Raw genomic sequence first — 26,488 nt, forward strand, 5'->3', positions numbered from 1 at the left:
AAATTACCTTGTGAAACTCACAAAGGCTCACAGTCGTTACCCTTTAGGCGAATAGAACATGGCGACCAAAGCGTTTCCCGCGGGCGTCTACGCTGCGTCACTGACTTGGTTCAGTGACGATCCTCAGCAAGAAATTGACTACGATCTCCAGTCAAAACATTTGTCCTACCTCATCAAGGGCGGCCTCACGGGTGGTAAGTGAGTGCGTTGGTAGGAATGATGCGACGAACTAACAACGTGGAAATCAGTTGTCATTGCAGGATCAAATGGAGAGGCGGTCGCCCTACGAGCGGTGGAGCGGATGAAGCTCATCTCGCTGACTCGGGAGATCGCTATTCAATGTGGTCGCAAAGACCTACCCATCATCATCGGCACGGTCGGTCAGACTACGCGAGAGATAATCGAGCAGTTGAGGGCCGCGAAAGAAGTTGGAGCAGACTACGGGCTGGTACTGACACCAAGTTACTTCCACTTTGCCATGGACCCTGCTGCGATCACGAAATTCTTCCAAGAGGTATTTCACAGACCAAATTGAGTCATCCTGGAACACCTTCTGACAGCGCCCTAGGTCGCTGATGCAAGCCCTATTCCCATCTTGATCTACAGCTGGCCGCTAGTGACTTCGGGCATTGAGGTATCCTCGGACATCATGTCAGTCCTCGGACGGCATCCCAACATCGTCGGTACCAAGCTCACTTGCGGCGGCGTTGGAAAAGCGGTGCGCGTCACGGCCGACTTCGATGCTAAGGAGTTCTGTGTCCTATCCGGTTTTGCCGACTGGATGATACCGGCGCTCAGTGTCGGCGGCGCCGGGTGTATTGCTGGCTTTGCTAATTTGTGCCCGAGGGTGCGTATGGTCTCAAATTCATGTTCAACAGCCCTTGGATTCTTACTGACATTTTTCATCTAGGCATGCGTAAAGGTTTATCAAGATTATCAAGCAGGCAAAGTAAAAGAGGCCCTCGCACTCCAACACAAGCTGGCCAAAGCAGAGTGGGAGCTTACAAAGGCGGGCATTAATGGGACCAAGTGGGCGGTAGCTAAATTGCTTGGCTATGACATGTCCAAGTGCTACACTCGCAAGCCTTACCCTAAATACGAGGACACTGCTGCGCAAACGGCGGTGTTGTCTATCTTGGAGTCTTTCATGGAGGTCGAGAACGGCCTCGGAAAATAAATAGGTTTTGAGTGGTTAAGAGACGAACGTATGCAAATCGAGACCCGCAATGATAAACCGATGATTGTGTTAATCAGGTTGCATTTTATGTATTATCCTTGTGCTCATGTCTTACTCTGGCAAGGCAATGACAATTCTACCAGGAATGTCCCATTTGCGTAACCTGTCTATTGCTAGACCTACTTGAGCCAGCTTCAAGACTTCCACCGATGGTTTGACGATCCCATCCACAGCGTACTGGAGAACCTCTCGCATCTGTTCTTCAGAGCCAACAAGCACGCCTTTGATAGTGAGCCCTACATATTTCATGTTAGCTTAACGAAAATGGGGCCGACAATGTACAGTCTCTACCTACCCTTGCGTATAGACATCATCACTGAGATAGGTAAGTCCAAACTCTCGGGCGGTAGTCCGACGAGAAGGATAGTCCCTAACGGCCTGGCAATATGCGCTGACAGCCTGAATCCTTGCTCTGAGTCTGACACAACAATCACAGCTGCCGCGCCTTCACCGGTGAGGTTCTTGACTTCGGCTGCAACATCCTGGGTGGCGTAGTCGACAAACGCCGTGGCCCCAGAGTCGAGCGAGATAGATCTCTTGGACGCGCCAGTGTCCACTGCAATGACTTTGAATCCCTTTGCCTTGGCAGCGATTTGAACCCCGATGTGTCCCAGACCGCCTCCAGACCCGATAATGACCAACCAGTCGCCCGCGACCACGTCCTCGGGTAGCTGGCCGATGGCACCCATCATAGTGAGACCGGCGCATAGCAGCGGCGCCGCAATTTCTCCTGTCAAAGTGTCTGGTATCTCGGTCAGATGCCTGCTGTCAGCAACCACGAACTGCTGCAGGGTGCCGGGACAAGAACGACCCGTGTTCATCTGTTGGGGGCAAATGTGGACGAATCCGCGCTGGCAGGTAGCACATTCGCCACAACTTCGATAGAGCCATTTCACCCCGACGCGTTTTCCGAGCATGCCGGTCGGGACACCATCGCCCAGTTTGACAATGCTCCCAACGCCTTCATGGCCGATAATTTCATCGTACTTGCCCCAGCCGTGCAGTGCCCGGAGCTCCGAACCGCTGAGTTGGTGAGTTGTGCGTCAGTTCTTGGATGTTTCCCACGCGGCTCTGTGGGAAAGAAGTCTTACCATATCCCGCTGTGGGTCAATTTGACGAGGACTTCTCCGGGTCCTGGGTATGCGACGGGATGGTCCTGGACTGTGAGCTGAGCTGATGGCCCTGGGTTCTGGAGAAGTGCTGCTTGTTGCAGCTGGGTGGCTGGAGAAGATTCTTGCATTGCGACTCAAGGCAGCGAGAGATTGTGTTTTAGGATGTAGTGCGCCGCATTACAGACCGGGCTTCACTGCAATTTCATTCCGCAGCAAGGAAAGCATGCTTGCATGTCAAATCCATGTTGATCAACGAATCCTCTTACATTAGCCGGATGGTAACCGGTTGCCCCACTCACAGCTCCAAGCATCTCTATTCGGCAGAGCATATCGGGATTGGGAACGTGCCGCCCCAGTAAAGCTCATTGCTGTGGGTCCGCTCAATACTGTCTCTTGAGTCTTGACCAACTATTGCTCCCAGGCACGCAACTCAACACAGAGCCTTATCTTACCCTGTGTCTTCCTCCATCAACAGGACGGAACTGATGGGTGCCTAGCATCTTGGGTATCTACCCACTGCCTTCTGTATTGACTGATTTACACTGGCATTGAACAATGACATCTATTCAAGAAGCTCGCTGCTCAGTCAGCCTGCCAGCGACAAGCCGGGTTACACTGCCAATTAGACACGGTTGAACAAATCAATGGACATAATACCTATGTTTCAATTATTCTATGACAGTTCGCAATCAAAAGGCTACAAATGGTATCTTGGATTGATCTAAGAATCCCCCCATCGCAAGACCTTCCACCTTGTTGACGGCTGCCACCTCGTCCCTGATGTAGATCCGAAGACCGCGATCAGTCCCGGACTTTTTAAACTCTAGAACATGGCTCGAGAGGCTTCTATCACGTGGTCGGTGAACCACTGGCCCGATGCACAAGATAGCGAGGCCGTCTGCGCGAGGTATTCATAAAATAGTATACAACCATAGGAAGTTGCTTGAACAGCGAGGTAGGAAATAACAGTTTTCTCTTTGAGTAGGACTTGCTTTGCATCTGGAGCTTATTCAAAATTGCCTAGGCCGACGATTGATATGACCGCTATATTACCAGGGTCGGGAATCGAAAGCCTCAATGAGTTGCCAGCATCGTAGAATCAAACTCGCTTGGCTAGGTTGGGAGTGAGCGGGTATGGAATAGCCAGTACCATGGTAGCATGGAAGGGGTCACACGTATAACAAATATCGACACTGCAGGTGCATAAAGACCTGTGTTGTTTCCTCTTGCCCTGGGATCTTTCCTCTCATCTACAAGATTTATTCGACAAGATTCACCCGACAATTGAGATTCACTCCAGCCATTTCCATCATCCGAGCACCACTGCGCAGACCAGAACATAGACCACATTATGGCGATACCTACTCCAGACAATATCTATGTCTAAGCACCGGCTGTTCCATCGTACGGCGGCGGTGGCGGCTGCGGTGGCGGCCTCAGTGCGTTTGCTCCCTGCGTTTGCAAGCGATGCCGCCACTGCCCAAGTATGCCCGACGGGGTCAATGGCTGCTGTAGCTACTGTGCGCAAGGCCTTTGCGGCGGAAGTCCACTCTGTGCATGCGAAAACTGCCCAAGTGAGACTCGCTGCAAGGCCCCCGAAACCAAGTGTCGACTCTGCAAAATAGGCCAGTGCATGAACAAGCGCCAGAGGCCGAGATTCCCCAACGAGGCCAAGCAAAAGTGCGTGTGCAACAAGTGCGACTGCCAGACGCCGACCACGGGCTCGCACAGGAAGATCTGCTCCAACTGCCAACAAGGCGGGCACTACAGTGGGAGATCTCGGCAGACCTACCCTCGATGGGAGGGCGAGTTCCCGGAGAGATCCTTCGGCGGAGGCAGCTTGCACAGCCATACCCATCGCTACGGGGATTTCCGGTGCGCGTGCTCCCTCTGCGAATGCAGGGGTATGATGCCTGGACCATTTGGATTCTGCCATATTTGTCTGCAAGGCCAACTCGAGCCGCGGTGAAGGAGGTACCTGGTTTGGATACTTTTCTCGTCAGCACCCTAATTGCATCTCTAAGAGGCTTGGTTGCCTCGAGCAGGACTTGAGATTTAGGGCGGGAACAACACTCTTGGAATGTTATGAACACTGCCGTTGAAATAACTGGTCATTTGGGAGATCAAGGAGCTAGAGCTGAGGTAGTGATGCTATTTGAAATGCATCTGTGCATCAGACAGCAGGGCCTGGTGACTGTTCCATGAAGCAATCAATGGTCCTCTTGGAGATATGGCCTAGACCAGAGCAATGAATCAAAGTCAGTGAAACATGACCAGTTCTGCTACAGCTTGCCTTGGTCAACCCCGAGTAACTTGACAGTGCTAAGGCGTGAATTGATTCCCATTGTCGTTTGCTGCAAGCTTCTTTGTCATGAATGTTTTCCAGGGCTACTGATTCACGCTGGGGGGCTTCCAATGATTGATTCCATTGTTACCTCTATGAAACACAGCAGAATCCTTCTAGACAAGAGGTATGATACCATACCTAAGCCTTGCTCTTTGTTTCATACCCTAAAGTTACAGCGTTTTTGCGCTTCTCCTAAACAATAATATATAGTGATCCTTGGAATGAACTTTGGAAAACAACCTTGGTGAATAGAAACGTGTTGAACATTTTCTGCCCTGAATCCCTATATAAACCCAGTTCAGATCGCCTTTAATTTTTCTTGGAGATCTCGACAACATCCTCACATCCAGAGTCAGCAAGAACTGTTAAGCCCTTGCTTGACATTCTCAAGCACATCGAACCAAGCAAAGCACGATCACTACTTCGACCTACACACACAACGACAGCCCACCATGTCTTACCCCATGTATCCCATGGGCCCGTCAATGGGACCACCTATGCCTGGTTACCCTTCATCTTTTGGAGGTGGCTCAGGTGGTGGTGGTGGTGGTGGATACAAGCCGGGCAGTGTCTGCAAGTGCGCGCGTTGCAACTGCACCAAGCCAGCTACCACCAGCGATGGCTTCTGCGATGCTTGCTCACAGGGCCTCTGCAGGCGCCCGAACCCCCTTCGGCCCTGCTCATGCGAGCGCTGTCATTGCCGGCAACGCGTCGCCAAACAAGACTCCACATTGTGTTCTGAGTGCAAGCGGGGAGGCTGCGCCGGCAAACTCAAGGCAGGCCACAATCGGACAGATCGCACTCAAGCCAACTGCCGCTGCCAGAATTGCTACTGCACTGCCACGGCGAGGCTCCAGCCTGGCAATATCTGTCCAGACTGCCGACAGGGCCGGTGCATGCCCGCCGCGCCTCAGCTGTTGGATAGCGCATACGGTCCGCCGTTTGACATGACGCCTCGGCGGAACGTTATGGCACCCCCTCCATACCCGGGAGGGAGCTATACGAGCAGCATCCCCGGAGCCGGACCGCCTAGCATGTGCCGGTGCCGCCATTGCCCTTGCAGGAACGTGGTCAATTATCCTGTGTGGGTATGCGGACTCTGCCAAGGTGGCATTCATGCCAGCTACTAGGATATAAGATCAGCATCAGATCGAGACCCCAGCTGCTGGAGTACGAGTCTCCCAGAGTAGAATGGGTCACTTCGACGGAGGGTAGTGCCTAACATGCCACTTGATTGGCGCATGATGGGCCACAACGGAGGGACAAGCATTGGTATTGCCAACTCACGGCAAGGTATTGGAAGGGAACGAGAACTGTCTCGACGCTTTGGGAGTATGGAGTCTGGAATGAGAGAGCACTCGTCAAGCAACAAGGAGAATTAGATAGATAAATAGATAGATAGATAAACAAAAAGCCTTTGTAAAATGGGCGATGACTCGGTGACTAACAATATGTCCAATCTTCAAGAATACATAGGATAAATTGCAGAGTGATGGAATGACCAAAGCATTCGCGCCTGTCACATGCGATTCGGCTCCGGTCGCTGCAAAAGCGGGCCGCTTCGTCGATGTCAATGCTTGACCCCTCAGCCAAGGTGAGGAGACAGCAGCAGCAAGATGATAGGCCATGGCCCTCAACTCCATGGCTTGGCATGAAGTGATTGGTGGCGATCACAAAGGGGAGAAGGTTAAATACTACCACAAGTGCTATCAGCGATGTCCAACGCAATCAAACCCTTCCCCCCTCTTCTACGTTTGGTGACAAATAACACAGAGATTATGGAAGAGAAGCAGAACGAGCAGTCTCCAATGGCAGACACCAAGCGCGAAGACGCCGAGCCAACGTTTGAGCATGCAGAGGCGGTGACATCCAATGAGCTTCCGCTGTGGCAGGCGCTCAGGAAATGGCGTCGCGTGACCATATACTGCATTGGGCTGACCTCGGCCATCCTCATGTATGGCTATGACTATGTCATTGTCGGCACCACTTCTTCGATGCCCAGCTTCCAGTATGGGGTTCGCTTCCCTTCCAGAGCGAGCACTGAAGTTAGCTAACACGGTGCAAAAGGGAGGACTTTGGTGAGAAGTACAACGGGAAATGGATCCTGCCGTCTCTCTGGCTAGGCCTCTGGAACTTTGCGAGTCCCGGAGCGTCGATGATCGGTGCAGTCATCGGCGGCTCCTTTCAGGACTGGGTGGGCCGCCGTTCGTCACTCGCTGTCGGGTCCTTTCTATCGGCCATTGGCGTCGCCATTCTGTTCGTGTCAAACAAGTCCGACGACATCCACGTCAGGCGCGTCATATTCTTGGTTGGCAAAGCATTCCAAGGCGGCGCGATCGGCATAGTTATGGCAACTACGCAAACCTACATGTCTGAGGTCCTCCCTCCCGTGCTCCGAGGTTCCATCCTTGCCTTCTTCTCGGTCTTCACTCTCTTGGGTCAGCTCATCGGTGCGGGCGTAATCTATGCCTGCCTTGGTATCAGCGACGGCTACACTATCTGTTTTGCTACGCAGTGGCCCCTGTCCGTGGTTCCCTTTGTTGTCGCGCTCATCATACCTGAGAGTCCGACATATCTCATCCGCAAAGGGCGACTTGTCGAAGCTCTCAAGGCCCAGCGCCGGCTAGATTCTCCGGGCATGGACAGCGAGAAGAATGTCGAGTTGATTCGGCGGAATATCGAAAGCGAACGGGAACGCACACGGGCGACTTATCGGGACTGCTTCCAGGGAACAAACCTCCGAAGGACCCTGATCGTGATCTTTGCGAATCTCTTACCCAACATATTTGGCCTGACACTGCTGGCGAAGGCGAGCTACTTTGCACAAGTGGTAGGCATGCGAGCAAATCTGAGTCTAATGATCCTTGTGATCGGGATCTTCTGTGGATTCTTGGCCAACCTGGCCAGCATATGGATCCTGTCCAGAGTCGGCCGTCGCCCTCTGATTATAGTTACGCTGTCCATCCTGTCTCTATTATGGCTCTCTATGGGCATCTCGGGTTTCTGGTCTGGACAGCCTACTGTGTGGTAAGCACGCTCCCTGGCCTCACCAAAAGTGGTTTCTTTTGCCTCTGTCTGCTATTCTCTACTCTCTGGAGATGTTCAATATCTACTTGGAATACTGACACCATGCCATCGTAGGTACACTGCCATAGTCTTGATTTTCATCATCATGGTGGCCGGTCTGGGCGTTTGGCCGTGCTCCTACGCGATTAGCGGCGAAACATCCTCGTTGGAACTCCGTGCCAAGACGCAAGGCATTGGGTGGCTCGTTGCAGGCGCCGCTACCTCTCTCTTTGGATTCGTGCTACCGTACATCTTCAACACGGACCAGGGCAACCTCGGCGCCAAGACCGGTTTCGTTTACACGGGTCTGTGCACAATCGGGCTTGTTGTCTCGTTCTTCTACATACCGGAAATGAAGGGCAGAGCAATATCGGAGATTGATCAGATGTTCGAGGAACGGATTGACGCAAGGCAGTTCAAGTCTTGGAGGTCGCCTACTACTTGAAATGAGGAGAGCAAGGATCTAGGGTCAACTATCATAGTAGGGATATCTGTGATAGTGTTGAATAACTTTTGAACAGTGCCTCTATTTGATTTCTCAATCCGGCGGCTATTCATCGAGCGGATCAGACTTGAGCAAGTGCCTCGTCAAATTGGGAAGTTTTCTTCGAACAAAAGCATAAAGTGGAGATTAACACGAGATGTGATAAACATAGTGCGTGAGTTGGTATTCACTCCGTATTACTTGTACGTTGGCGTGGTCTACGGCTGGACTTGCCTGAAGTGGTTATGGGGCTCCTAAAGCTTATCAGAGGCCATAACCGGACGCGGGACCGGGCCGATATAGCTTGCGTCTTACGCGCTTAAAGTGCTTATATAGGGTCCGTCGGCATCAAGTCTGAACGTCAACCTACCAAGTTCTCCCGATCATTTGAATGCGGTCTCATCAACAATGGCTGAGCTCGATGCTATCCTGGAAGCTTGCACGAGTCCTGACACTGGATTTCTCCACGGTGCTACTTTTGTAGCAGTGGGCAGGCAAGGTAACTGTTTGACTTATCACTCGCGGATCCCCATAGAATCCTTTAGCTGACACACCTCTGCGTCGGTTAGGCAATGACATCTATCGAAAGTCATTTGGCCGCCGCAAGGTCGATGCCAAGGCCTTGTCGCCTTTGACTTCAGACACTGTGACATGGATAGCTAGTCAGACAAAGCTAGTCACCTCCGTCGCCGCAATGCAGATTGTTGAGCGAGGTCTCATCGGTCTGGACGACGATGTCCGTGAAACCCTTCCGCAACTCAAAGAGTTGAAGGTCATTACGGGCTTTGAAGATCCATCTACCGAAAACTTCTCGGGGCGACCAATTCTCGAGGATGTCAAAGGTCCACTTACCCTGAGGTCAGTATACCCTGTACAGCTGCGACCAAGCCCCGAATCCATGGCGATGGCCTTCTGACTCTGAACATGGCCCCAGACACCTCCTAACACACACCTCGGGATTCGCATACGATCAACGCCATCCTCTCTTGGTGAAGTACTCGACCTGGGCAAACAGGCGAGACCATATGTTCTCAGGCACCATCGAGGGCTCATTCCATCCCCTGATCTTCCAGCCAGGAGCATCATGGCGCTATGGCCCGGGGCTTGATTGGGCTGGCCACGTTATTGCAAAGCTCACCGGCATGAACTTTGACCAGTACGAGCAGCAGAACATCTGGGAGCCGCTCGGAGCAAAGAACACAACGTTCTTCCCCGCCAAGCGAGGTCTTACTCCGGACGATATCCACGAATCGGCGCACCGTGATCCTAATAAGGGGGACAACCCGCAAAACCTTGAGCCGGGCCAGTCTCCTTGGAAATTTGATCCCCGGGATGCCCTTGGTGGTGCGGGCCTCTTCTCCACCGCAAACGATTACAGCAAACTCTTGGCAGCCTTGTTGTCGGGCGGCGGCCCGCTTCTGAGCACCAAGTCTGTCGATGAGCTGTTCCGCCCCCAAATAGGTGCTGAGTCGATGGCTGCCTTGCGGGAGATCCTCGTCGTCGGTACGGGCCCGGACGAGTCCCAGTCGTTCCTCTGGAGACAGTCACCTCAGCAGTGGAAGGATGTCATGGAAGTCGGGCATTGCCTCTGCGGCGTTGTCAACAGCGAGGACGTCGAGGGGCGAAGGAGACAGAACACTGTCAGTTGGGACGGCCTGCCAAACTTGTTCTGGTTTATAGACTGCGAGAGTGGAGTGGCGGCTACCTTCTTCACGCAGGTGCTTCCCTCGGATGACCTGTCAATCAGACGGCTCTTGGTGGATCTGGAGAAGGCACTTTACAAGGTTGTAAACGATAAATGAGTCATCTTGCATATTCTTATCCCACATTCTTTGCTGTTGAGGTTCCTGCTCACAGTATGCCCACACATCATGAGCTACTGTCCTCCTAGCTGTCCCTGTTCCATCCCGCATATGACAAGGATAATAGAGCCCCTCCGCTCAGTCTGACACCTCTATAATCCCCATAGAATTTTCAAGATGATTGGCCAATAATAGAGGCATGGCCCTGAGGCCTTGCTGTACCCCGCCCGATATGCGCCTTGCCCCTCTCCTTGGCTTCAAAAAGGTTCTCTCCATGCTCCCCGAAAGTGACGATGGTATACTCAACAACCGAGGAGGATTACAATGAAGAACATATTCAGAAAATGGCGCAAGTCAAGCCCAGATGCCCCAGATACTGCTTCGGAAGAAGATGAAAGGCCTCGCCGCGAAGGCTCGGCGCTCGGGCGTAGCCAACAGCCCAGCCAACCCCGGGCGAGACATACAAAACAGACATTTCGAGTACAAGGCATACCAACTCACTGGAAGCTCGTGCCTACCATGCTCAAGAGGGCACTACAAGGTCACTTTGGAATCAGAGACATTCTCGCGGTACACGTGAACTCGATAGCTGCAGAGAGCCATCACCGTTCATGTACCGCCACTATCACATTTGATAACGTTCCCAGCCAGCTGGAGGCACTCAAAAATGGAAGCGCTTGGGTAGCTCCTCCGGGAGCCATCCCATCTTATAGTAGGCGACCCACACTCACTATTGATAAAGACTTTTGGGGTATCACAACCCTCGCAGCCCCTACTGACTCCTTGGTCGAGTAAGTCCCTTTCCTGTCGCACTCAGGCAAGCGTTGACTATGAATAGTATCATCGCAATCTCTGGACTCGGAGGGCACGCATTCGGCTCGTTCAAGGAGAGAGGAGGAGAGCATATGTGGCTCAGAGATGCACTTCCTCGCGACCTCAACGGCCGCCGTTCAATGGGAGTTGCGAGTGTGATGGTCTACGGCTACGACTCAAGCCTCCCATTAAGCAACAGCTTCCAGGGACTGGATGATCTTGCCAGGTCGTTTTACAACAGCCTACAGAACAACCAGGGTGACGGCTCGGCCACCAGACCTATAATATTTGTCGCCCACAGTCTGGGAGGACTGATCGTCAAAGAAGTAGGACCGGTGATGGAAACACGCTGTGATAGAGGCTAATGACTTGCTAGCTTCTGATATTGCTGTCAAAGTCGGGTCCCGGCTTTGGGCAGAATCTCTTTCGCGCGATAGACAGTATCGTTTTCTTCGGCGTGCCGAATCATGGCATGGACATCACTTCACTTATGCCCATAGTTCAGGACGGCCCCAATCGCGCATTAGTTGAGTCTCTGGCAAACGACTCGCAAGCTCTGAGAGAACAGGACGAGGTCTTCTCGGATATCGTGGGGGACGATGTTGAGATCGTCTGTTTCTATGAGACATTGCAGTCGCCGACAGCCATCCAGGTACGCTCCATTCAGCCGGCCCAGCCGCTTTAACTGAAAATGCTGAAAACGGGAAGACTCAGAGCGGGCAGTGGAAGATGGAGGGTCCTCCAGCCGTCCTCGTGTCGAAAGAGTCGGCTCTTCATTGCAAGCCATGGCAACTTGGGGTGGATCAGATCGTTCCTCTGAACCGGACTCACTCCGACCTGGTCAAATTCAGGGCTAATGATCATGAGTACGAGAAGGTTCTCGGAAGACTGAAAACACTTGTCCAACGAGCAATATCAAGGGGTGATCGAATGGGTGCGTACAGAATTCTGCTCGACGGTACAAAGAAATTGAATTGATAAAGTATGTTAACATTTTAATAAGGTACCATGTCGGATTTTAGTCGCTTCCGAAGATGACTCAATGCTGGTGGGCGGTGGACAGATGTGGCTCATTGGATTGCGCATCAGAGACCATACATTGGATATCCTATTTCGATTCTAATTAATTAACAATAATTGCATACACTTGGTTGGAAGTAACACGAAAGCTGATCAATCAACAGTTCAAGACCTATTGCGTTGTCTACAAAAGCGAGCACCACAAGCAACGTAGCGCTTGTATTTGGCTCTTGTGAGAGCAGACTACAAGCCTGGAATTATCTCGCATGTCACATTCCAAAATCCTCAATACAGATACGCGAGCAGTTGAAGAACTAGCAAGAGGATACGAGCAGAGAAATGGCGGGTAAATAAGAATAACTAAGGCCTATGGGCTCATAAACCTAACCAACATCCCTCAGTTGATTAATACGACTCTTCTATTTCACAGTCAGTTGAGTCGAAATTCGAGCATGGTCATTTATGGTTGGTTGACTGATTACCAACCAACTGATTATCAACCAACTGCAACAACTCGCGACACACAAATATGCAACTCAACTGAACCAAAAACCAAGTGCTGGAACTAATGAGGGGCCAAAAGACGGACTCGAAAAGGACCCGAAGAACCGAGGGGGCATAAAGAGTGACCAAGCGCTAGTCCTCTTGAAAAGAGAGACAGATGATAGAAGACGTGATGCGACTCAGCCAGCCCGGATCGGATCGTGGCGGCGGGGCGTGTTTTGATAGGGTGGCGTGGCGGGCTCCCAAGGGTTCCCATCTTTTGCGACCCCCCTGGCTAACCGCTTTAGCGGGATCCGTGGGTGCCACTGCCACTGGGTGGTGGTGGTGGTGGTGGTGGTGTGCTGACCCCGCGGCGCTGTTTTGGCTTACACAATTAACTAGGTACCTAACCCGGTGTCGGCCATGCTGCGCCAGAGGAGCCGAGGAAGTGGTATGGTACCCGACCCTTAGTAGTAAGATGGCGTCATGCGATGCGAGTGTGGTTACTGGGTAAGGTACTGCAGCCCTCGTTGCACATGAAAAGCCCCGACGTCCGACATCTGGCCCTCTTACATGCAGGGAGGCGCATTGTCACGATCAGTCAGCCTCTCACCTCTCACACACTCGAGTAGAGCGAGTTCTGAGCCAGTTGTTTTCTTTTCTTGGTCCGCTCCGGCACCCCAAAACATTACTGAGGCTCTCACACCACGAGACTGTTTTCTTTGTCTCCTCACAAGCTGTCTTCTTCCTTAAAAACCAACACCTCTTCAACAAAAATTACCCGTCACAGCCCGTCTCAACACATCTCACCGCCCATCTCCATACAGTGCTCACTCATCACGATATCCCACGATGGCAACAACTCCCAGGCCCGACCCGCCGCTCCCCTCCCCGCCCTTCATCCACATCGAGGGCCTCCCCAACTTCCGCGACATCGGCGGCTACCCCATCACCACCACCACCTCCGGAGGCCCTGGCCCGGCCAAGAAGATGGTCCGCCGCGGCCTCGTCTACCGCTCCTCGGAGCCCTCGCGCCTGACGGACCAGGGCGTCGCCAAGCTGCAGCAGCTCGGCGTCGCCAAGGTCTACGACCTGCGCTCCGAGGTCGAGGTCTCCAAGGCCGCCGCCGCCGCCGAGGCCGCCGAAGCCGAGCAGCAACAGCAACAGCAACAGCAGCAAGCAGCAGACCGCGCCGGGACCGAGCAGAAGCAGTTCCACCACGCGGGCACCTACAAGGTGAAAGAGTGGGAGGGCGCCGAGCGCGTCTTCGTCCCCGTCTTCCTCGACGAGGACTACAGCCCCGAGGCCATGGCCGTGCGCTTCAAGAACTTTGCCCACGAGGGCGCCGAGGGCTTCGTCCGCGCCTACACCCGCATCCTCGACCTCGGCGCCCAGGAGTCCCACCCGCACCAGCCCTTCCGCACCATCCTGTCCCACCTCGCCCAGCCACCTTCACCACCACCACCACCACCACCCACAACATCCTCATCCTCCCCTTCTGCTGCCACCGCCGCCCCGCCCCCGATCCTGATCCACTGCACAGCAGGCAAGGACCGCACAGGCGTGATAATAGCCCTGCTGCTCTCCCTCGCCGGCGTGCCCGACGAGGCCGTGGCGCACGAGTACTCCCTCACCGACGCCGGGCTCGCCGACCGCAAGGAAGAATTCGTCGCGGGCCTGCTGCGCTCGGCGGCGCTGCAGGGCGACCGCGAGGGCGCCAGCCGCATGGTCAGCTCCCGCCGCGAGAACATGCTCGCGACGCTGGCGCTCATCCGCGAAAAGTACGGCAGCGTCGAGCAGTACGTCGAGAGGGAGTGCGGGCTCAGCGCAGACCAGGTCGCCCAGCTGCGGCGCAACCTGACCGTCGACGCCGACGAGCACGTCCTCGACTGGGAGGGCCACGCCGAGGCGCATCAAAAGTTTGTCGCGGCGGACAAGTTGTAGTCTTTCAGTAGATGGGAGCTGACATGGTGGTGTTTTTTTTTGGATGAAATGATGCTTTGCTACATTCCACGTCCGAGCAAGTATCTCTCACGAACTATGCATGATGGTAGTAGTACATTGATTCACTGTCAGATGATGACAGTCTACGGCAGGGAAGGCTAGATGTCGGAAAACGTAATGTACAGCATCGTACAGGAAGAACGCGGGGGTTTGATATGGTACAGATTCCGGAAACCACCGTCTCCCGAGTTATACAACATTTAGACAAAAGACGAAGAATAAAACTCTCCTTCTCCATCTTTTTCTTTCTTTCTTTCCTCCTTTCTCCTCTTCACTCCACGCTGAGCGGGATCTTGACCTGCCCCTTCTTCCGATCGTTCAGCGGAACGCCGTACCGCCACCCGACGCCCCGGTGCGACTTGCCGTCCTTGCCCACGAGCTCCGAGTTGACGTCCCGGAACCGGAACTCGAACCGGCCCCGGTCGACCTTGCGCGTCGCTGCCTCCTCAGCGGCGCTCCTTCGCGCCTCCCGCTCCGCCACTTTGCGTTCCGACCTCTCGGCCGCAGCCTTGAAGTCGGCAAACGCCTGCGCGGGGGTCGTCTTCTTGCCGCCCTCGGCCCCGCCTACGATGGCGCGCTCCATCTCGATGAGTTCCGGGTGCGGCACGCGCTTGTCCGGCGAGAGCATGCCGCTGTGGAAGGCCTTGGCGGCGTCGTGCCGCGTGAAGTACCGCGTCTCGGGCACGGGCAGGAAGAGCTGCTGCATCGTGAGGCCGTGGACGTGGATCTCGTTGATGGGCTCGTGCGGACGCATCTCGTCGCTGCCCTCGCGGAACGACGTCTTGGGCAGCATGGCCAGGACGGCCTTGGCGTAGGGTTTGGCGAGCGGTTTGCCCTGTTGTGAAGAATGGGAGGTTCCCTCTTGTCAGTCTCCGCCCTTGCTTTCTGCTAAGAATCTAGGGTTTCTCGCAAGCAAGAAGAGAGGGAGAGGGAGGAAAGGGAAAAGTTCTGAATCAGAGAGGCTCGCAAAGCTATTTTGTAACCATGTGTTGCTGTCTTCAAGACTAATCGAATTTTTGAATTGTGTTCATCACGTAGAGAACTTTCCCCCATTCCTCCAACACATAAGAAGCAACAGAAATAAGGAGAGCTTGCTTACCTGTGCGATCCACCCCTTCTCAACCTCCTTGAGCCTCACCACGGCCGCCACGCGCCGCATGTCGATGCCCAGCTCGGCCGAGACGGCCTTGATCGACTCGCCCCTCTCGACGATCTTGCTCCAGACCAGCTCGCGGGCCTCCTCGTCCAGGACGGGCTCGCTGCGGAACGTCGGGTTCAGCGGGAAGACGGCGCCGTTGCCGCGGCCCAGGTACGTCGGCCCGGAGCTCGGGTCGTGGTTCCTGAACCTGGACCCGGGGCCCTGGAGCCAGAGGCGCATGAGCCGCCGCTCCCTCTTGCCCTGCGCCGCGGGCGTGCAGGAGAACGCGCGTTGTGACGAGCGGGCGGAGGACAGGAGGGAGGCTGATACGGCGGAAGAGGTTGAGGAAGAGGAGGATGAGCAGGAGGTCGGTCGGAGGGGAGCCCCCAGGCATTGGGGTGATATCCTGGGCGGCATGGCTGGCTGTGTGATGGGTATATGTGGGGAGAAATTAAATGAGAAAGAGAGGGAAAAAATACACTAGGAAGAAAGGAACGTGGTCATGACAGCCGATCGAGAAGGGGAGAGAGGGCTGCTGGTCGTCGTGTCTTGGGTCAGTTGGTATCACGCGAGAGCTTTGAAAATTGTATGGGAAAACAAGGTGAAGAAATTTGGAGCTGACCTGCCTGCATGTGGCTGGATCAGGGTCGGATAGCTGGAATGGAAAAACGTGTGTGCCGGCAATTGAACTCAGCACCAGACAGACGGGATCCACCAGACTCATCTCGACTAATAATTACATGTACATCCACCGCACGTGATCACCGAGTCGAACATCATCCTCGCGTCCTCGCGCTCTCGACTTTGAGCATCACAAACAAAAGCTGCCGCTGCATCGGTCCGATTTACAACAACTCACAGCTCTGATTCTCATGCTCAAGGGGGTATTAAATTGTACATTACTACCAATCTACCCGACCATGCCCACTCGGCATCCATCACTCCCTCAACCTGTCCTCCTCCCCTGGTCATGTATCTTCCTCTCCTTGCCCCCTCTCCCAGTTCTGTACAGGAATTACTCTCAGAAAGATAACAATAATAAACATCAAAAGGGAATTCCGCCCCTCCGTTCTCACTGCGCCGTTGCTATGCATGTATGTGCCCCTCATGCTCTCACGGTTCATGATCTCAAAATCCCGCCCAACAACACCACACCACACCCCCCATCTCCCCGCCAAAACACTGGTCTTTAACCTTTCTGTCTGTCTGTCTGATGTCTGCATGTATACGTATGTGTGTGTGTGTGCGTGAGTGCGTGTATTCGTGTGATGTATTTGTTGCTTTCCCTCCCCCGGGTTAAAAACGCCCAGATGCATATTCGCTTCGTTCGGACTAAAGAGATAAAGAGAAGAAGTGTGAAGAAGGGAAGGATGGCGACAATAGCGCAGAGGAAAAAGAAGAAGAAGAAGAAGAATGCGTAACCCGGACGCGGCCGTGGAATCCATCCTGGGAGGTAGGAGTAACAATGATAACAGTAAGGCGAACAAGGGACCGGCTCGGGGTCATTCCTCAGAATCGAAGGCGATACCGGATCGTGGTTCATCGCAGCAAGTCGTGTTGCATGGCAGCAAGGCCATGCTAGTCCGAGTCCGACTCATGCCATCCAAATCGAGGATACGCCCGGCAGAACCGCAGGTATTCCGTCGACAGTCTCCAAAACCCACCCCCCTCACCATCTATCCATCTCACTACTACGCATCGCCCCCAGCGGTAATAGCCTGCTGCTGCGGCTGCGCGTTGAGCGACTGCCTCTTCTTCGCCTTGGCCTTGGCCTTGGCGTCCGCCGCCGCCGTGGCCGCCGACGAAGACGACGACGTACCACCGCCGGCGCCCGACCCTCCGCCGGCCGTCCCAGACGCTGCCGCCGACCCGGAGGCGTCGCCGGCCTTCTGGAAGTCCTTCCACTTGCGCCACCCGTCAAAGTCGATGAGCGCCTGCATGCACCCCCACTCCATGACCTTGCGCTCAAGCCAGACGAAGTTAACGGGCTGTTTCATTTCAATTCTCGTTAGCACACATCTTCTCCCCTAGCAAAACAGACATACACACACAGAGAGAAAAAGAAGAAAAAAGACGTACCTTTGTCAAAAAGTCGTTGCACCCCGCCGCGAGCGCCTCGTGCCTGTCGCTCTGAAGCGAGCTCGCCGTCAGCGCGACGATGATGACAGGGCTCTTGAACATGTCAGTGTTGGGCAGCCTGTCGTCTCTGCCATCCCCCCCTGCTCCTCCTCCTCCTCCAGCCTTCTTCCCCGCAGCAGCAGCAGCACCATCCTTCCCCTTCCCATGCTCATCCTTCCCGTCGGGCGTCGAGCTCGCCGAGCTGGGCAGGCTGCTAAACACCCCGATCCCGTTGACTCGCTCCAGCCGGCGGATCTCCCTCGTCGCGTCGAGCCCGGACATGACGGGCAGCTGGATGTCCATCAGCACGAGATGGAACCCGCCCGTGCGCCACTTGGTCACGGCGTCGCGCCCGTTCATGGCCGTCTGCCACCTAACTTTGAGCCTCTTGACGAACGCCTCGAGCAGCTTGAGGTTGATGATGTTGTCCTCGACGATGAGCACGTTGATCGGCGGCACCGACCCGCCCAGCGTCATCACCCCGCCGGCCCCCCCTCCTCCTCCTCCTCCCAAGCTCGAGGATTGCTGCTGCGCCTCGAGGCTCTTCTTGCTCTTCTTGGTGCGCTGGGGCGTCGGCCGCGGCGACCCCACGCGCTGCGGGTTGCTCGGCGTCGGGTTCACGGCCTGCGCGGCCTGCTGCTGCGAGGGGGGCGGCGTGGCGGTCCGCTGTATCGACGTGGCCTCGGGCGCCGGCGGTGTAGGTAGCGGGGGAGCTGCGGGAGCTGCGTTCGATTGCTGGTCTGTAGAAAACGGAAATCCCCGAAAGGCGTTTGTGTAAGCGATGTGATCATCTCTCTCTCTCTCAATTTTTCATCAATCAATGCCCCTCACGGGGGGCCATCCATGCGTCATCCTGCTCCTCTCTCTGTCTCAACGGAATTCACCATCGTAATAGTGATGACGCTGAGAAGGAGCAGGAGAGGGAGGCGGGTAACAAGCAACATAGGAAGGAGAAGAAGCATGCATACCCTGGTGGCCGTGGCCGCCGGCCGCGGCGGCGGACGCGGGCACGACGCCCACGACGCCGTGGTGCGGCCCGTTGACAACGTTGATGATGGTCGGCGACGAGGTATGCTGCCTGCCCAGGCGCGGCCTCTCGGGCCTCTCGCGGTACGTGCGCGCCCTCGCGCTGCCCGGGGAGGGTATCTGCGGTATCTGGCCCGTGCTGAGCACGCTGATGGTGTGCGGGTGGCCGGAGCCGCCGCCGCTGCCGCCCGTCGAGGGCGCCGTGACCGTGACGGGCAGGTGGTGCGCCGAGACGGCGGCGGCGACGGCGGAGGGGCCAAAATAGTCCGTGCCCGCCTCGGAGGGGCGCAGGTCCTCGCCGACGTAGTATGCCGCCGCAGCCGAGCCGAGATGCGGCGCGTGCGGCGGTCCCGCCCTGGGCGACGCCCGCGGCGTGATGCGCGTCCGCACGAGCGGCACGTCGATGATGAGCGCCTCGTCGACCGACTGGCCGCCGGGGAAGTAGGCGTCGAGCGTGCGGCCGACGGGCTCCTCGGGCCCCAGGGTCCTCTCGGCGCGCTGCTCCCGCGGCACGATGCGCAGCGAGAGGTCGGGCGAGTCGAACTGGCGGCCGAGCGAGTTGCCGTACTTGCGCAGGATGAGGTCGCGCACGTCGTCGATGACGTCGTCCTCGCCGACGGTGACCAGGGTGGCCGAGGCGCCGGGCCTGCGGACCCAGACCTTGCGGGTCATCATGGCCGCGGCGAGGTGCTGCTGGTAGACTGCTCCTCCGAGTCCTCCGACGCTGCTGGCGCCGCCCGGGGTGATGGGCGAGTGCTCGAGGGCGGAGCCGTCGACGTCGGCCTGGGCCTGGCTGAGCAGGGTCCGGATGAGGGTCGTCTGGCGGGCCGGGATGAGGCTCTGCCGGCGGGGCACGGCGTCGGGACGAACGGGGGCGGTGCCAGCGGCGGCGGTGGTGGTGCTGACGGGCGAGGAGGGCAGCAGGCCGTGCTGGTAGTGTTGCTGGTGGTGGTGGCGGGAGGCGGCGGCCGCGGCAGCGGGCGTCTGGGGCGTGGAAAACCTGCTGCTGGCGGTGTTGGTGTCGTGGTAGTGGTGGAGCGAGGGCGAGGAAAAGCCGTACGGCGGTGCACCAGGAGTGGAACCAGCGACAGAAGACGAGGCGACGGCGGGTCGGGGCGTGGGCGTGCCGAGGTCGTGGCTCAGCAAGAGGTCATCGTCGTCGGTGGTGGAGTCGATCGCGCCGGTGTCGGTCGAGTCGTCGATGACGGGAGATGCGTCTCTGTTCTGGGGATTGTTTTCGCTGATGATTGAGGTCGAGGACGGGAGTTCGTTGATGGAGGTGAGTTTGCTGGCGGCTGTTGTGGATTCTGCGCTTGTTGTGGAGGCAGCACCAGCTCCAGCTCCAGCACCAACAGCTGGAGTCGTCTGGCTCTGGCTCTGGCGCTGATCGTTGCCAGTCATGGGGTCACCGCTCCCGCCAGTAGCCCGAGCGACAGCGCTAGCTGAGCCTGTTGCAACCGCCGCCTCGTCATCGGGATGCGCATTCTGCTTGGCCATCGCTTGTCTTCTCTCGTCGTCTTTAATTTCGTCGCCGTCGCGTTCTCGTTCGCGCGCTCGTGCCGTCGCAGGACTGGGAGATTGCTCGCCGTCGCTGTGCGGACCTCCCGCCGCCTTCATATCGTCTCCGTCCTCCTCCTCCTCCACTTCCTCCTCCCGCTGTGCCCCGTTATCGCCCGCCTTCCCCTTTCCGCTGCTGAGATCCTTTTCTGTTTGATCGGCATGGTCCGGCGACGGTCCAGGCGACGGCTGTTGCGACAATCGCCTCTGCTGCAGCAGTTTGCTGTCGCGCAGGCTGCTAGCGTTGGAGCACGGTCGGCGCTGCTGGCCGTCTCCTGGCGTCAGGGTAGCGCTGGTGCCGGCCGTCTTTGTCGACGAGGCGACCGAGGGAGTCGTCGAGTTCCTCCGCGTAAACTTGGCCTTGATGCGCGCCTTTAGGTCGCCCATCTCGCTGGTTGCAGCCGCATGGGCGGAGGAAAGAAAGGGCCCAGACGGTTTCCCCTCTCTTTCGAGGCTACAGTGAAGATTCGATTCGTAGTTTTTTTTCCCCCTCGCTCGTTGGGTGGTGGTGCTTCTTCTGATCCAATCCCTCTCTGCTCGCGGAGCTTAGGTGCTTCTGGCAGCTCCTCCCCCCCCAGTGAGTGCCTTTGCGGAGTGTTTGATCCGGGTGCTGTAGCCCGCTGGAGAGCTTTTTTAATGGAGCCTCCAGGTGCTTAAATGGGGGCTGCCAAATAGGAGGAACAGCGCTGGAGCTCCTTTGTCGTATCTCCTCAAAGCTCTCCGGATTTCTTTGCCAACCTAACACAAAAGGATGGCAGGAATCAGACGTTGGAGATTGTCTGTCTGGTGTTTGCAATGCTAATCGGGGGATTTCTTTCCAGCACGCCCGCAACGAAATTGCCTTTGTTTTTTTCCCCTTCTTCCGCCCAATGCGAGCAGGCCTCAACACACACATGCCACACACACACACACACGCACACAAACACAAACATGCACCCACGAGCAAATTACGGACCGCCGGCAGGGTAAGGCGAGATGCCAAAAAAACGGCCCTACTTGGACAAGCGTGACAGGGTCTCCCCCTGCTTGTCGTCGAAAACGAGCGATTGATATGACTTTTCTCGATCGATCGGGACGGAAGAGGCCACGCACGAGAATACACGTAGGACTCTTCAGGAGGTGGGTTTTCCAGGGGGGGGACACAGCATTAGCTTTTTTGGGAGGAGATCCATGGATTGATTCTGCCATTGGAGGTTGGCTCTTCTTCCTAATGTACCTAACTCGACCTCTAGTACGATGCACGTCGACAGCACTCATTGTCGGACCGCGTTGACCAAGCCTGGTTGTGGTGAAACACACCTAGTAAAGTGACAGCAGTGCAGTAGCAACATCAACAAATCAGCCATGAAGAGCGTTACCATTGGTTTCCAATCAAGGTTCTTGCATCCCTGCATTTCTGACGGCACTTCTGGTCTGGCCCGTCCCGGTCCTACTCTTGGTTTTTTTTTGAGTTCCATTCCATTCCAATGCCAGCCCAACAAATGCCGGTACAAGGATGCTTGCTCGATGAGGATGAGGACATAGGTAGCATCATGGTTCCGTGTGCGCCAGGGACACTCGAAACCTTACAAGTACAAACACCAGCAAGTATCATGTACCAAAAACAAGAAAGAAATCGTCACACCATGATCCTCGCCATACAATGCACGCACCGCATCACAGATTCACCACCATCACAAAAGACTCATGTCATGTCTATGTAATTTGTTTTGTATTTGTCGTTACTCAGTGGGTATCGTAGCATGAGTTAACCAAAAGCGAAAGAATTTTTTGTAAGACCCAAAATGCAAAATGAAGAATGAAAACAACAAAAAGACCCGCCACCCTGTTTGAAAAACGCTTGCCCATATTGCTGTTGTCGTGTGTATCTGATCCGATACGATCTGCTGTTGTAGACGAAGAGAAGTTGTTGCTGATGCTGTCGCTGTAGCTTGTCGTGAGACGTCTAGAGAAATCTTTGGTCGTTGTTTTCTTCGTTCACACTTCACCCGATGCAAAGCGCTGTGCAAGTCAGCCCGTCACACCCAATGTCGCGTCGCAGCAGTAGCAGCAGTATCACGGCAGGCAGGCAAAGCAGAAGAAACGTCCTCTTCTTCAGTCACTTCAGTGCGCAAAAACGATGACCCTGGTGTCAGCTTTTCCCGCAACGAGCTCCTGTTCCCCCTGCCCTTCTTCGGTAATAGCATCCTCCTATATCAAGACACACATGAAACAATGAGAAAAAATGTTTCTGGCTTGTCCGGGCTTGTCGCTTGGCAAAAGTTGGGTTCGTTATCGTCGACGTGTTGGATCTGTAGTTTGTCGTGTCCGGCAGGCAGAAGTAGATAGGCAATGCAGTAATCCGGGCCTCAATCCAGTCCAAGTCGTGGGCTTTCGAAACGTCGCGCAAACATTCCTCATGTCACGACTCTCCCGAATCAGCCCTCTTTACGCCAAGGCGCGACGAGTGCTTACCTCGCGCCACCGCTGTGCATCGAAAATGCATCTAGCTGAAGACCCAGTTAAAAGCCTTGATGAACTTGTTCCTAAGAGGAGGGTGCGACACCGCGTAAGCAAAACTAAAAACTTCATCTCACAAGGGGGGGAGGGGATTACGCACTTGGGCTCCTCAGGAACATAATGCTTCTCGTACTCGAGGATCTCGGCAATCTCGCCGTCCAGGTTGACCTCGTGCGGCTTGTGCAGCTTGGTCCGGTGGATGAGCTTCCAGACCAGGTACAGCACGGGGAAGATCATGACGGCCAGGTATGAGAACAAGAAGTTGGTCACCTTCCACTGGCCGGGAAGGAACACCTCGTACCCGGACATGAAGGTCATCCAGAAGGTGCCGATGGCGCCGTAGATGGCCGTCCAGGGCTGCCACCAGCCGATGAAGGGCAGGCGGCCGCGGTCCGTCTTGGGGTCGCGCGTGCGGCCCTGCGCCTTCCACGCGCGGTAGAAGCCGATGTAGGTGACGCACATGACCAGGAAGTTGATGAGCTGTGAGGCCGTGACCAGCGAGACGAACCAGTTGAGCACGACGGCGGCGTTGTTGTTGGTCTGCAGGAAGGACAGCAGCGTGATGGACAGGCAGAAGAGCACCGAGTAGACGGGCACGCCGCCCTTGGTCACCTTGGTGAAGATCTTGGGCGCCTTGCCCTCGAGGGCCATGCCGTAGAGCGAGCGGGACGAGCAGTAGACATACGAGTTACCTGTTGGAGAGAGAGAAAAGCAGCCCGCATTAGTCACATGTGTCATTTCAATGGAGGACAGACAAAATTGCACCGAGGGGAGAGAAAAACTCACCAGCAGAGAAAGCCGACGACAGCATCAGCGCGTTGACAATGTGTGGCAGGACCGGGATACCAAGGCGGTTCATAGCAACCACAAAGGGAGAGGCGGCAGCGCCGGCCTTGCCCTCGCCCAGGGCGGCCTTGAGCTCGGGGTCGTTGTACGGGACCAGGATGCCGACGGCCAGGGAGCCGAAGACGAAGAAGACGGCCAGACGGTAGAAGACGGTGCTGTAGGCGCGGGGCATGCTGACGCGGGGGTTCTCGGCCTCACCGGCCGCCATGGAGACGTAGTCGGGGCCGGCAATGGTGAAGGCAGCCACGATGAGAGCGCCCAGGAAGCCCTGGAAGCGGCCCAGGTCACCCGTGGTGAACTTCTCGTTGAAGGCGCCAGGGTTCTGCCAGTAGCGGAAGCCGAAGCGGTCGTGCTGCGGGTTGCCGCCCAGCATGACGATGAAGGTGAAGATGATCAGGCCCGTGATGAGCATCATCTTGCCGAGCGCGGCCCAGAACTCGGTCTCGCCGTAGTACTCGACAGCCAGCAGGTTGATCAGGGCATACAGGATAATGACAATGGCGATCATGGCCCCGGCAGGGACGACATCGCTCCAGAAGTGGATGATGACGTTGCAAGCCGTGACCTCAAAAGTAGCCAGGGCGACCTCCTGTTTGTATTCTGTTAGCAAAAGCGCACTATCACTTGAGCATCTGTCAACATACGTAGATCCAGAAATTCCACCCGGCGGCAAACCCCAGAGCCTCATCGACGTAACGGCCGGCGAAACGGATGAAGGGCGAGGAGATGGGCAGGTGGGAGACCATCTCGGCCATGGAGACGGTCGTCGCGAGAATGAAAGTACACCAGATGACGAAGGCAAGGAACAAACTGGCCGGTCCACCGGCCATCAGACCGTTACCGATCTGGATGAAGAGAGCAGTCGCAATGGTACCACCGATACCGATGAGCTGGATGTGGCGGGGCTTCAGGTTGCGGTGAGTCCAGTCGGACTTGCCAATGGTCGTCATGGAGCCCTCGCGGTCTCCGATGAGGGAGCCGGCCGGGGTCACCTTCTCCTCGTCGTTACGAGGGGAGGGGGAGACGGAGCTCTTGGACGAGCTCCGCTCGATATCGTTGCCGCTAGACAGCGCCATGGTGAGAAGACTGATGTTTGGTGTTTTGGGTCGCTCGAGTAGCAGACAGGATCTCGAGTCCTGCGGCTTTATATGTTCAGGTTGAGAGACCTCTTATCTTACCCGCACAATCGAATGCGTGGGGTGGGGGACAATCAATGGATGTTGGGCGAATGTCCAGATTCGTCGCGTGCTACGATGCACCACACGGGAGTCGAGCTCCGTGTTTATCAAAACATGCAAGGAGGGAAAGGAAAGGCAGATAAGACTACCAAAGTACCATCGATAATCTGGCAAGAGTCGTCAAGATTCTTTCCAGATAAGAGGGGGTAGAGAAACGAGGTAAAATTCTGAAAAGTGTGACCAAATAACGGGGATGCCGTCAATTATAAACAGAAAATGCAACATTGGCATCGAGGCCGGGGATCGCCTGAGAGACAGAGAGAGAGTGTGTGTGTACTCGGTATTGGTACTAACTTTTTGGTCAGTGACCTATGCAGAAACAACATGCTCTTGAGTCGTGCTCCGCCACCGGGTGGAGAGACAGGTACATACGGTTGGCTCACGGCACGGCGGGGAGAGGACCACAAATGCAGGACATCATCAGTACCTTCGATAGGTTCGAACATGCAATGGTGCGCTTTTACGGGGGCTTGGCGTGGGCAAAGAAAAACAAGAGTTTGCCAGTAGAGCTGAAGAGTCTGAGATGAAAATGGGCCATGTCCGACCGCCTATTGCCTAGTCGGGTAGGTCACTGTGGGCTGCAGAGGCGTGGAGAGGTACCTGCAACGCCGAGGCCGTAGTGCCGGGCAGCCGTGCGAATGGTGCGGGCCTGGCGTCCCCGACTGGCAGGGGGTTTGGGTGTGTGGTGTGGAGCCGAGCCCTCCAAGGGTGAGCGCGCTGTGCAGCAAGTCGACAGGCATCGGGTAGATCGAAGATGCCGGGCACATGAGCGGCCACCCAAGGACAATACTCCGGCACCACGCTCGAGGGCTGCCACACCGTCGATAGTGCGCCTCCAAGGTGAGGATGGCCGGCTAGGCGATAATCTGTCTGGTCCTAGCAACAAAACCACTGCGGCACTAGGTCCGCTCACATGACATCGAGCAGCGGTACTTCAGGCTCAACGTAGGCGCGCTGCTAGGTTTGATTTCCCACTTTGCCGCTCGGACTCTCTCCTCAAGGCTGAAGAGGCACAAAACGGCTGCCCCTCCCCGAGAGCGTTCCGTGTCGGCGTGCCGTGGCTACGGCGCCGTGAGCCAAGGTCTGGGGAAGCATCGTAACGCGTCCCAATGCATTCAACTAGGCGCCTCTTATCGGTTCTGTTGTCCAGAGTCAGTCTGAGGCAAGAGCGAGATTTCAAAAACCTAGATCACCATTTGCCAGGGAGAACACAGGTGGAGCACATCGGCGTAGCAGCGTCTTTCGTCCGGCCGCTGCAACCGCATATCCAGGAACCCGTATGCGTAGCTGTGGCCACATCGACAGCGGTGGACAGGCGGGAGACAAGTGGTTTGAGTGAGTGTACGGAGTACCTAACGTATGTGTTGCCCCTTGTTCATTGTTTGCGGTGGCTCTTCTGGTGGAGTGATATCCACATGGACTTGGATTTCCAGGGGATCCTCATCTGACGTAGTTGTTGGTGGTTACAGCACACGACGATGCAGGGTGCGAGGTGGGGTGGTCCAGGGCTCAATGTGTGTTCCCCTGTCATATCTCCGGCCTCTGAGTGGTAAAGATCGGAATAGGCCCGTAAGTCTGAGATACAGTGGTCCGCGAGCGTCGAAAGAAGAACCCTGCACCGAGTCCACGGATCTTGGCGGGTTCGATTGAAGAAGAGCCAGAGCACAGAGTACGTAAAGTAGGTAGCATGAGGTTGGG

General features: G+C 55.8%; 9 protein-coding genes across 9 annotated transcripts; 5 read left to right on the top strand and 4 right to left on the bottom strand.

The window, feature by feature from the left end:
* Nucleotides 1-58: 58 nt before the first annotated feature.
* On the top strand, nt 59-1,177 carry E0L32_009092 (uncharacterized protein; the record flags this gene model as incomplete). The annotated part of the gene is made up of 4 exons (XM_031144019.1): nt 59-194; nt 249-514; nt 569-847; nt 911-1,177. The coding sequence occupies 4 exons, from the start codon at nt 59-61 to the stop codon at nt 1,175-1,177; spliced, it is 948 nt and encodes a 315-aa protein (XP_030991464.1).
* Nucleotides 1,178-1,288: 111 nt separating this feature from the next.
* Nucleotides 1,289-2,477, bottom strand: E0L32_009093 (uncharacterized protein; the record flags this gene model as incomplete). Its single annotated transcript, XM_031144020.1, has 3 exons — nt 1,289-1,473; nt 1,533-2,260; nt 2,329-2,477. 3 exons carry the CDS (start codon nt 2,475-2,477, stop codon nt 1,289-1,291), a joined length of 1,062 nt encoding a protein of 353 aa, XP_030991465.1.
* Nucleotides 2,478-6,411: 3,934 nt separating this feature from the next.
* Nucleotides 6,412-8,207, top strand: E0L32_009094 (uncharacterized protein; the record flags this gene model as incomplete). The annotated part of the gene is made up of 3 exons (XM_031144021.1): nt 6,412-6,704; nt 6,764-7,723; nt 7,838-8,207. The coding sequence occupies 3 exons, from the start codon at nt 6,412-6,414 to the stop codon at nt 8,205-8,207; spliced, it is 1,623 nt and encodes a 540-aa protein (XP_030991466.1).
* A 447-nt stretch (nt 8,208-8,654) lies between these two features.
* E0L32_009095 (uncharacterized protein) lies at nt 8,655-10,048 on the top strand (the record flags this gene model as incomplete). Its single annotated transcript, XM_031144023.1, has 3 exons — nt 8,655-8,745; nt 8,816-9,104; nt 9,181-10,048. The coding sequence occupies 3 exons, from the start codon at nt 8,655-8,657 to the stop codon at nt 10,046-10,048; spliced, it is 1,248 nt and encodes a 415-aa protein (XP_030991467.1).
* A 324-nt stretch (nt 10,049-10,372) lies between these two features.
* Nucleotides 10,373-11,546, top strand: E0L32_009096 (uncharacterized protein; the record flags this gene model as incomplete). Its single annotated transcript, XM_031144024.1, has 3 exons — nt 10,373-10,839; nt 10,887-11,187; nt 11,238-11,546. 3 exons carry the CDS (start codon nt 10,373-10,375, stop codon nt 11,544-11,546), a joined length of 1,077 nt encoding a protein of 358 aa, XP_030991468.1.
* A 1,670-nt stretch (nt 11,547-13,216) lies between these two features.
* On the top strand, nt 13,217-14,308 carry E0L32_009097 (uncharacterized protein; the record flags this gene model as incomplete). Its single annotated transcript, XM_031144025.1, has 1 exon — nt 13,217-14,308. One exon carries the CDS (start codon nt 13,217-13,219, stop codon nt 14,306-14,308), a length of 1,092 nt encoding a protein of 363 aa, XP_030991469.1.
* Nucleotides 14,309-14,639: 331 nt separating this feature from the next.
* On the bottom strand, nt 14,640-15,900 carry E0L32_009098 (uncharacterized protein; the record flags this gene model as incomplete). Its single annotated transcript, XM_031144026.1, has 3 exons — nt 14,640-15,203; nt 15,468-15,623; nt 15,682-15,900. The coding sequence occupies 3 exons, from the start codon at nt 15,898-15,900 to the stop codon at nt 14,640-14,642; spliced, it is 939 nt and encodes a 312-aa protein (XP_030991470.1).
* Nucleotides 15,901-17,197: 1,297 nt separating this feature from the next.
* Nucleotides 17,198-20,594, bottom strand: E0L32_009099 (uncharacterized protein; the record flags this gene model as incomplete). The annotated part of the gene is made up of 3 exons (XM_031144027.1): nt 17,198-17,494; nt 17,586-18,364; nt 18,593-20,594. 3 exons carry the CDS (start codon nt 20,592-20,594, stop codon nt 17,198-17,200), a joined length of 3,078 nt encoding a protein of 1,025 aa, XP_030991471.1.
* Nucleotides 20,595-22,692: 2,098 nt separating this feature from the next.
* On the bottom strand, nt 22,693-24,628 carry E0L32_009100 (uncharacterized protein; the record flags this gene model as incomplete). Its single annotated transcript, XM_031144028.1, has 4 exons — nt 22,693-22,732; nt 22,807-23,398; nt 23,493-24,141; nt 24,197-24,628. 4 exons carry the CDS (start codon nt 24,626-24,628, stop codon nt 22,693-22,695), a joined length of 1,713 nt encoding a protein of 570 aa, XP_030991472.1.
* Nucleotides 24,629-26,488: the final 1,860 nt, after the last annotated feature.

Source organism: Thyridium curvatum, assembly GCF_004353045.1.
Source record: "Thyridium curvatum strain D216 chromosome Unknown NODE_63_length_253891_cov_75.696892, whole genome shotgun sequence".
NCBI lineage: Eukaryota > Fungi > Ascomycota > Sordariomycetes > Thyridiales > Thyridiaceae > Thyridium > Thyridium curvatum.